The 10,975-nt window shown below is 32.5% G+C and overlaps 1 protein-coding gene and 1 long non-coding RNA gene across 4 annotated transcripts; one reads left to right on the forward strand and one right to left on the reverse strand.

The window, feature by feature from the left end:
* Positions 1-1,662: 1,662 nt before the first annotated feature.
* On the forward strand, positions 1,663-4,282 carry LOC104247253 (homeobox protein knotted-1-like 1). Its single transcript, XM_009803212.1, has 4 exons — positions 1,663-1,993; positions 2,217-2,387; positions 2,991-3,141; positions 4,042-4,282. The coding sequence occupies exons 1-4, from the start codon at positions 1,823-1,825 to the stop codon at positions 4,068-4,070; spliced, it is 522 nt and encodes a 173-aa protein (XP_009801514.1). The 5' UTR covers positions 1,663-1,822; the 3' UTR covers positions 4,071-4,282.
* A 3,383-nt stretch (positions 4,283-7,665) lies between these two features.
* On the reverse strand, positions 7,666-10,015 carry LOC104247255 (uncharacterized). 3 transcript variants are annotated; one of them, XR_716163.2, is made up of 3 exons: positions 9,753-10,015; positions 8,766-9,452; positions 7,666-7,851 (listed from the first exon to the last, which is right to left on the reverse strand). It is a non-coding gene; the product is annotated as an uncharacterized lncRNA (long non-coding RNA). The 3 variants fall into 3 exon arrangements; XR_716162.2 differs by having other exon boundaries at positions 7,666-9,098; positions 9,379-9,452; positions 9,753-10,002; XR_716161.2 differs by having other exon boundaries at positions 7,666-9,452.
* Between the last annotated feature and the right edge of the window lie 960 nt (positions 10,016-10,975).

Below are 10,975 nucleotides of genomic sequence, written 5' to 3' on the forward strand. Positions count from 1 at the left end.
TGTAGAAATTTTACATGAATAGTTACCTTACAAGCGACAGAATTTAAGCTAGACGACCTTACAAAAGTCATGACCTCATTATGCAAGTATCTTTTAAACTGTCTAATTTAAATTCTATGCAAGTCAAGTCCGTGCAAGTTAACCACAGGTAAATTAGATAATAAATAAATTAGTAAAAATGATAATTAACGTACTATAATCTGTCAAATTATACTTATAATATAATTTTTTTGTATTATGAATGTACAAGCTTTCTTTTTTGCATTCCCGTTATCTGCCTCCTCCTTCCTATCTGTCCGTATCCAAAAGCTGATCGACATTAGGTATGATAGTTGAAAATAGGAGGCTACAGAACATTCCGCTATTGAAACTTGAATCAATTTTAAATTAGCTACCATGGTCAAAGGATTCATTTCATATACTCCCTCCGTTTCAATTCAAATGAGATATAGTTTGACTCGGCATCGATTTTAAAGGAAAAAAAAGAAAATATTTGAAATTTGTAGTCTTAAAAGTTTGAGGGATAAAAGTTTTGCGGGGCCATGACATTTGTGTGGTTATAAAAACTTTTCATTAAGATAAAATGGGTAAAATAAAGAGTTTAAAGTTGAATTATTTATAACTGTAGAAATATGTTATTCTTTTTGAAACAGACTAATAAGGAAAGTGTGTCATCTAAATTGAAACAGATGAAATAGTGATTATTGAACAAATTTTGCAGTACATATATATAGAGAGAGGAATATAGTTTCCAGACAAAAGATTTTAAATTTTTATTTTTCCCGTGGTTTAAACAAATGACTTAATGTTGAAGGAAACAGTGGCAATAGAACCTGAAAAAATCATGTGCAAGCGCACATTTGGGACCCCATTCAAGAATATGACCCTGCAAGATCCCGTGAACCAATGAACAGTGGTAATAACATTCTTCTCATAATACTCCATAAATAGTGATGACGCTTTGACAAAGACATATTTTGGAAAAGAACATTGCACACAGTTTCTCCACAGTAACGAAGTTGAATATAATGCTCTCTCTCATGATCACCTTCAAAGTAAATATTAACTTCTATACACAAAAAAATCTAATGTAAATTTCTTTACACTATTTGATCGCACCTAAAAACAATTACTAGTAATCACTTGTGATTCTGAAATTAGTAACATAAAAATTTAAATAGTTAACGTACTACAATATAAAATTATACCGATAACATAAGCAGTGGTGAAGCCACACTCCACCACTCTTTTCCAAGAGAAGACAATTGACGTTACCATATAGATAGGTTAAAAATTAATTTAAATATACATCTTACCCTCCTCTACTCGTGAGAAATTACTGGAGTTGTTGTTAATTGAGAGTATAGGTTAAATTGAAGAAAGAAAGAAAGAAAGAGCGAAAGGCTACTAGTACAGTATTAAAGAGAGGGGGCACTGTAACATGGAAAACAAAGTAAGAACTGACTCATCATAGCGTAGTTGTACTAAGTACACTATCAAAGGTCCCCAGAATCCAAGAAGCCCATGAAATGTTCCTTTCGACTATGCAAAAAGAGATAAAAATATGAATGCAGAAATAAAGTCATATTCTCTCTCTCTCTCTCTCTCTCTGTTTATGATAGGAGTGTTGCCTGTCTGACTGATAGAATAGGTCGTGCATGCATGGGTCAATCAGTATCTTCCAAATATTTGGAGCTATTGCTTTCCATTTACTATAACTAGTCATTTCAAGCAACCCTACTCTTTCTGTATATAAAGTGGACTATTGACTATTGAGTGTAGCTATAGCATTTTTGGTGTAATATAGATATACATATTGGAGATGGAGACAAAAAGTGACAATTTTGGAGATGGAGATCACCTGGAAGCAAAGGAATACTGTAGTTCTAGATCAGGAGATGCTGTAGAAGAAGAAACAGAAGTCATCAAGAGGCAAATATCTTCCCACTCTTTGTATGATCTTTTGGTTGACACTCACTTTGACTGTTTGAAGGTATTTATATTATTATATAATCCTATATATATGAGTTTGCATGAATTGTTCGACTACTATATTACTTAATTTTTCCGAAGAGGTAGTAAGAGATGTTTGTGTTGCTTTAATTTCATCTCCAAAACCTAGTTACTCCCCTATTTTTCTTCTTTTTTAATTTAAGAAGCGCCTATATATATATATACTTAACAGAAAATCATGTAGAGTATATTTTCGTTAGCAGGTTTGTTCGGGTATCAGTGAGATTGACAAAATTGAAAGAGCTGAAACAAAGGCAAAATATAAGAAGCGTAGCTCACACACAATGGATCAATCAAAATTGAACAATAACTTTGCTGTTGATGAGAAGCTCAGCTCACTCACAATTCATCAACCAGAACTGGACACTTTTATGGTAACAAGTTTCTGCATTTTTTCCAAATTTGATAATCATTGTATGCAGTGGCGAAGCTAGAAGCAATGGGTTATGCAAGGGTGAACAAAGTCTATTTTTAATCAATAACAAGTAATATTTTATCTTATACGTAGTATAATTTTTCGGCGAACGGTAGTAAGTTGACCACCCTTGGGCCAACGTAGCTTCGCCCCTATTGTATGTAAGTATATAGAAGCATATAAAGCTGCAACAGACGCCATCCGATCCCTTTCGTTTTCTTTGAGTTAATTCTATATTGTTTCTTCTTAGTCTATTATAGTTTATCCCATCACAACTATACATATTTGATGTAGCAGGTTTTATGAATTCAATGTTTTCAATTGAAATAATGTACACAGAGAGGCACAAATGGATTAAAAATTAATAGATATCGTAAGATCATGCTTATTCTAAAATCACTAACTAATTCAGATTCTGAATTCAACTATAATCCTAACCCACACATTCTTAATGCACATATTGTACTAGTAGTATATATACCTAAGTGCACACACTAGGTTTATGGGCAAGAGCTTTAATTTTTGGTAATAAGCTAAGAACAAATTGTTTTTTGGTGGACAGGAAGCATATTGTGTGGCTCTAAGCAAGCTAAAAGAAGCAATGGAGGAAACTAACTTAGAGTCCATAAAGTTCATCAACCATATGTATTCTCAACTCAGCGACCTCATGGAACTTCCTTCTGTTTCCACTTTATCTCCAACGGCATCTTTTGGTAAGATTAAATCCACTTTTAACAAAGCACTTCATTATTTTGGATAAGATACACACTCACACAGTGTAATTATATATGCACTAATCCATTTACTATCGAGTTTAAGTGTGGAATATTTTACACCATTAGGTCATCCAAGGGATATCGACAAGTAATAAGACTCCTTAAAATGTGAGATTTGTAATTTTTAAAATAAGACAGGTTATATATTACAATAGAAAAAGTTGACTTGATAGTGTAAAAATTTTATACATTACGTGCGGTGTATATAATTAACTTAGGGGTCGTTTGGTATGAGGTATAAGTAGATATAGTGCTGGTATAAAAATTTAATACCACCTTAATACTTTGTTTGGTTAGCAAAGCTGGTATAAGTTATTTCGGGATTAAAATTAGTACCGAGATAACTTATACCTTGTAGGGGATGAGGTAATTAGTGCCGGGATAACTTATACATTCCTCTTAGAAATTATGCAATTATCATTTTCAATACAACATACCAAACAGTAGATAAAAAACAATACCAGGATAACTAATCCCAACATAACTTATCCCAGCATAAGCCGTATTCAAACCAAACGGCCCCTTAAACTCTTTATTATTTCAATGCTCACTGGTCGAGGGTAAAACATCAGGCCATTTGAAGCTTAAGAAAGTAAAACTGAAGAGCTGGATTCATTTAATTAGGTAAAAGAAGAAATGGAGTGTTCAAGTCCAGATAACTTTTTAGTTACCGTACCATTGCAATATGCCAACTTTATCATGCTGAAACTGATTTTGATACTTTAGTACCAAAGTAATACGTGGTAAAGCAGGCACTTTAATTTGTCTTCATCATAAATATGGTTAAGAAAGTGCTTTCCCTTACAATTTGATCTTCTGTTCTTTATCTTTTTGTAGAAGGGATGAAGGCCCATGGGAACAAATGAAATGGCACGAGGAAGCTGATAGATCCAAGAATTTATATATTAAGCTCACAATTTAGCATCTTCTAATTACTAAGTTATGATATCTATCCTGTGCGATGTATGGTAGAATTTTCTTTGCTATAGACTGCCACAAATCGTCGTAGTAAACTTTCTTTTTTGATGTAATATGATGTTAATAATGATTATTGCCAACTGGTCGAGTTCATAATTAAGGGGTTGTGATTTCTCATATAAGTACAACAACAAACCCAGTGTTTCTTTATCACACAGGGTGATAATTCATAACATCTGCAAAATGCAACAAATGATAATTCCTTCCGACACAGGGAGAACTTTAGATGTTTGAGATTAAACTGTTAAATATCGGGTTGATTTAAATTTTGCCTACTTTAATGGATCAAAAGCTCAAAATTGACACAGCGTGAAATGGTTGTGTCTGTTCAAGTTTGGACATATTAATTAATGGAGCCGTCAATAAAATGCTTCATAATAAAATTAAACTATCCAAAATTTACTTTAATTAAATTTACTAGGTATTACTATTATTCTTCACCAATAAAAGAGGGAAGGTTGCAGTTTTAGGGTTAATAATCTATTTCTTGCACAAAACCTTTTCCTGTCCAGTCTTGTCAGATTGTAACCTTTCCTAATTGCCTTCCTTTGACGTATTGCTTCTTGTTGCTTTCTTACCAAAATCAGTTGGACTGTAAAATTAATACATAAGTGACGACAACTGTGCACACAACGACAAAATCCAATAATTATCAACAAAAGATGCCAATCCTTTCATTATGATTTTATGGAGTATATCAGAAGGACAAATTCAAAGTCAAATATAGTGAATTATTCAGGTCCGGAGTTAATAGGAAGAATTTTAGAATTACCTGGATCAAAATCTAAATGCGGTTAAATTCACCACGAGGGACGAAATTACCATCTTAGAAAGAAAAAAATATACACTAATAATACAACCTAGTTCTTGAGATTTACTGCGGGCAGACTCTTGAACCTTCCCTATATATAGGCTTCCTGTTTTCTCGTTTCTCTTGGAGAGAGAGAGATTGAGACTACCCTCTGAATTAATCCTCAATTGATGAAAAATTGTGCTTTCTCATGAAATCTTCCAGCTGGGCGCATAGCTTATTACGCGAAAACTTACTCGTACCAGTGTTTATACCAAATTAGTAAATGCAAAATATGTATATTGCATACACACATTTATCAAAGTTAGTCGATATGCTTGTCACTTTAACCTTTAAATACTAAGGTTAAATTGTTTGGTTTGGTGTAAACATCCTGTCCAAATAAGTATTTATCAATCCATGCATCATGAAATCAATACAAATATACTAAAATCATTAACCAATATGGATTCATTTTCGTTTCTAAACAATAACTAGTAAGTGTCGAAGTCGACCTCTCGTCTCTACTTCTTCGAGATTAGACGGGATACTCATTGGGTACACGTTGTCTTTCGTACTCATACTACACTTTTGTGCATTTTTGTTGTACAGGCACATGCATCTCTAGTGGCCTAGTGAGCATAGCAGTATGGTTGACGCGGAGACTTAGGTGAGCTGCATTTCCGAGACGACCCGCAGCCAGCAAGTCTCTTTCAGATTATTGGATTTATTTTCTGTCCAATCTTGAATTCCGGACGGTTGTTGTATTACATTATTTCTTAGAAATTGCTCATGCACTTGTGATACCGGGTTCCGAGATGATCACGAGATTTTTCAGTAGTTAAATTTTATAAAGACATCCTCATTTATCCAGCGTAGTTTAGTATTTATTATTTATTTGTTTAAAGGGAAATGTTTTCTAAATAATTAAAATGAGAAATTGCTAGTAAATTGTGGTTGGCTTGCCTGACAGTGGTGTACGGCGCCATCACGACCCATAGTAGATTTTGGGTCGCGATAATTGATGAACAAACTCCTATATTAACATGTTCATATTCAACATAGAGAATTAGTTCCAGAATTTGTCACATGTGTGTCTTAGAAAATCAACTAAAAGTCATTATATAATGTTTATTAACCCACTAAGGTTAGACTTGTAGCAAGGTATATGTCACACCTCTAGATAACATTACACCATAAGACATTAGAAGAAGTCATGAAAGATTTCAATAGCAAACTTAACATATTTAGCAACCTATAATATGGGTCCAATGTACAAAAAACAGAGAACAAGAGAGAAAGAAAGAAAGAAAGAAAGAAAGAAAGAAAGAAAGAAAGAAAGAAAGCAAACAAGCAATAGAGGTAGTCCTAGATAAATACATTAGAAAGAAAAGGCAAGGAAAGCAGCATTTGTGTGATGGGGATTTCCAATACAACAGTTGATCGTTTTAGTAAGCCACAACATTAATAATCAAGGTTTTGCAAACTAATGAAAAGATACATACCACTAAGATTTCGGACATCACTTGTTTTGATGGTAGCATAATGATACACCAAGTGCATGGGAAATATAACTCCTTTAAATACAAAGAATAGTTTAAAACAGTCATAGTCATATGTGCATTCATATAATACTAGAAGATAGAAAAACACATGCCAACAAATATTCATATCTTTGCACAAATTACAAACATTATAATGCTCACCTATACCACTTCCATTAACTGCTCGTCGTCCACTTTCATTCTTTCGGATAAGATTTAGTATGTCACATGTGTCCAATAAAGACAAATTTTTATAGGGTTTAAATGAAAATATATGAGAAATCTAGAGACTATAGATTTTGATTTCTAATTTAAGAATACCTTAAGGTGAGAATCACTAAAATATTTACCATTAAATCAACTAAGCGGCCTGAAGAACAGAAAAAAGTACATAAGAGAGTTGAGAAATACTCCAAAATAGAGATATGATACTTGTAAGAAGCGAAGGAGAACTCTGAAGTTGAGCAATAAACGTATCACCAGAGAATAAGGCCTAACACAGATACCTGATGAGCAGCAGATATTTGAAGAGAGTGACATGAAATTTAGCAGCATTTGTTTCCCTAAAATTCAGTCTTGCACAATACCAGATATTCTTTATCGAATAGTAACCAGAAATTCGCAAAGCAGTCTGAAATTCGAGAAATTGCACAAGGCCTAGAAACTATCACTACAAGAAAGAAGGCATTTGCCAACAACGTTTTTTGTTGCCATAAATCAAATGTTGTTGCTAAAAGTATTTTTGGCAACAACAAGAAAGTTGTCGCACGCCGTTGCAATAAACACCGATGGGAAAAGTATTCGCAACAACCAATAATATTGTTGCAATAGTTAGCTTAACGCAACAAAAAATATTGTCGCCTTAAGTTATATTTTGTTGGTAAAAAGTCATGCTACTGTGGCTTATGAGAACATTTAACAACAAAATTATTGTTGCAAAAATGAGCTTATTTACCAACAATATCTGTTGTGGTGAAAAAATTAGCGGGAGAGTAATTAGTTATTGATCTATTATCAAGGCTTTTAGCAACAATTGCTATTGTGTTTATGAATTACCTTTTGCCAATAATAATTTCACAAATGTATATATATAATAATAAATTATATATATATATATAAACATCAATACATAAAATTGATACACAAGTATTTACTCACTTTCCAAAAACTAAATCTCCTAAAATGTATGCTTGTACTTACAAGAAGTAACAAAAGAATCATATACAAAAGTCATTAAATTCTAATATAATTAACTCCAAAAATATGTCTTCTTCCAACAACTTGTTGCAATGCATGAACCATATATCCAGCAATGATTATTTAAGCATGTCCATCCTACAAAAAAAGATAAATATAATTACATTTTGATAAAAAGAAGTTGTAAAGTACAAAACTACAATTAACAAAGAAAAAGAGGGAATCACATATACCTATTGTCCACTTACTAAACATTGCAACTACTTCATCATTGAAAATTTTACATAATACATAATTGTTGAATAGAAACGCTCAACTAAAAGAACACTGAATATAAGTTGCAAAATTATGAGATAAAGTTACTTAGAATGACTTGTAGGACTTGCCTCGTCCTCTTCTTCCAAAATATAGCACTATAAGATCAACAAGTATAAATAGTAGCAAAAATGTGAAGGCCATAAAACAGAGTAGAGGAAACAAAAGATAAAATTCATTCTATGACATTGGTTCCATCAATTTCAATCTCCTCCATAGTTTTTCCAATTAATCGACAAAATCAAGAATCCTTCATGGATGAATAATAATTGGTAGTACAAATAAAGCTTCATGGATGCACGACACAAAGATTTATTTCTTGAAATCCCTGTAATATTGGAAAGAGTTTCTTCTTCTGGTGTTTTACTCACTTGTAATTACTACAACACTTTAATAAAAAATAATTACTACATCACTTCCTAAGTGCTAGCTTTATAATACAATTACCATTCTCTAAAAAAGGATTTACCTCTTGAACCTCAAAATTCTTTAGTGCAAGACACTAAGATTTATTAATAAAACTAAGGAATCCGAAATGTCCATTAAAACCAGAGATAAAAATGACATCTTCCTCAAGATGAATAGAAGATAGTAATACTCACATCACTAAGTATAACTATTTCCATTCTGAGCTTCCATCACTAATGTGGATAGAATCAGTGCATTGAAATGCATAAGTTAATTTTTCGACATAGAAGCTAAAGAAACAAATATAGACAAAACAGAAACTAACTTACAGTGAGATGTGGGAATCAAAGTAACACAGCCAAAGAGAGACTTGCATCCGCAAAGCCAGAAATAGCCTATTCGTTAGGAGAATTACAACCCAAAAAAATAGCCAAAGAAAATGCCAAAATCTATATCTATCCCAATTCCAAAAGGCATAAATATACCAAAAATATAAAATTATAGTCACGATCTGTTTGTGAATATATCAATCAATAGAAAGGACATAATATCCACAAAAGAAAAAAGTAAAATAGAAATAATAAGACATGTGACCATTGATTAGAACTGGAATGGAGCTGTAAGTTTTGATGTGGATGAACCACACTATCTTTATTTAGAACCTGCAAGAAAATAGTTTATTTGATGCCCTAGATTCTTTTTTTAAAGAGCACAAATAAGAAACTAAAACTGACCATAAAGCACCATTAACAACATTAAAGAATCTAGTATGAAGTTCATGCCACAATGATATGATTACTAGAACAGCTCATGAAGGGCAAGACAGTTTTCTTTTAACAAGAGATAGTTAAAGGTTAATATAATTTATACAATTGCCACATTCTTATCTTTTTTTGGTTAAATCAGGATTAAACAATATCACTAGAGATATTTGCTTCATACCTCACTTGGTTCACCCCACAGCCTTCATAAATAAAAATCTGATTCCGAGACCACAATCCCTGGTGGCAATGACTCTGCACCACGAGGATTAGTTGTGACATATATCTCCAAAAGGAAAGCAACCCATCAATATTTTAGAACATACAAATGTCTAAGTGCTTTGCATTCTAAATCTACCATGGCAGTCAGAATAACAATCCTACACCACTTCCAATGAAAAATGATCATGTCTTATGCATTTACCACTATCTTCAAGTCTTTTATTTTACGATAATTTAGAAACATCAACCTCCTAACTCAAACCTAAATAGAAGCATTCAAGGAATTGAAACCCTAAACTAGAAACAACTAAAACTAGGGATGAAGGAGCTTACAATTTCATGCCATAGCCATAGAATTGGAAGAAAAGGTTGCTGCTCATTTGAACCTCGTAACTGAAAGCGCGAATCAAAGAGTTGAACGAATTGGGGAAGGTGAGAGCCAAAATGAAAATAAAAGGGGGAGAGATTCGGGGGAAAAGGGGAGGGAAGTTTCCCGCGCTTATTTTTGCTGAAAATTGAGAAAGACCTAAAAATATTGCCATAATTCAAAAAAATTGTTGAGAAAAATAAGTGTTTTACCAACAAGAAAAAACTTTTGGCAACACTAATAATTTATTGTTGCCAATTTATTTATATTTTAAAATTGTTATATTACCCAAAGGTTATGGGAACAAAATTAAAACATTAGCCAACAAGAAATTTGTTATGGGTAAAAGTTCTATGATACAGCAACAACAAAATAGTATTGTTGCCATTTATAGATATTTAGCAACAATATCATTGTTGTTGCAAAAAAAATTATTACAAATTATATACTTTCTTGTAGTGTATTTTGCCCAAAATAAGACCTTCACTAATTCACTTTTCTTTGGAATATGGGATGAACAAGGATATAGAAGAGAAAGTTAAAATGAATAATAACAACAACAACAACAATTATTTTCAGCGTAATACCGATAAAGTTTTGAAAAGAAGTAGAAGAAGATTAAATCAAAATTGAGGGAATTAGAGAAGAAGAACGGATATACTAAGAGAGTAGTGCTTCCGAAAGATGGGGAGTAAGGCTGTGCACGGATCGGATCGGATCGGATTTAGCATATTTCGGATTCGAATTTCGGATTTCGGATTCTAGAAAATGCAATCCGATCCGAATTATATCGGATCGAATCGAATTTTAAAGTTTGGATCAGATTGGATATCGGATAGTATTATTATGCCTCAAAGTTAAACTAATATGTATATTTTCTTTGTAAAAGAGACAATACATTAAGAAAAATTCATGTTTATGCAATTATGAGAGTACTATGGTGCCAATATAGTTAAATCTAGCAATTGTAAAGGTAATAACTTGGAGGTTGATATAAATTAAAGTGTAGTATTTATACATATCCTAATATTTTCGGATTTCGGATTGGATTGGATTAAAATATACCAATCCGAAATCCGATCTGAAATCCAAAATTTTAATAAACATAATCCGAAATCCGATCCAATCCAAAATTCGAAATTCAAAATTGAATGGATTGGTTCGGATTTCGGATTTCGGATATCCGATC

Source organism: Nicotiana sylvestris, chromosome 6 (assembly GCF_000393655.2).
Source record: "Nicotiana sylvestris chromosome 6, ASM39365v2, whole genome shotgun sequence".
NCBI lineage: Eukaryota > Viridiplantae > Streptophyta > Magnoliopsida > Solanales > Solanaceae > Nicotiana > Nicotiana sylvestris.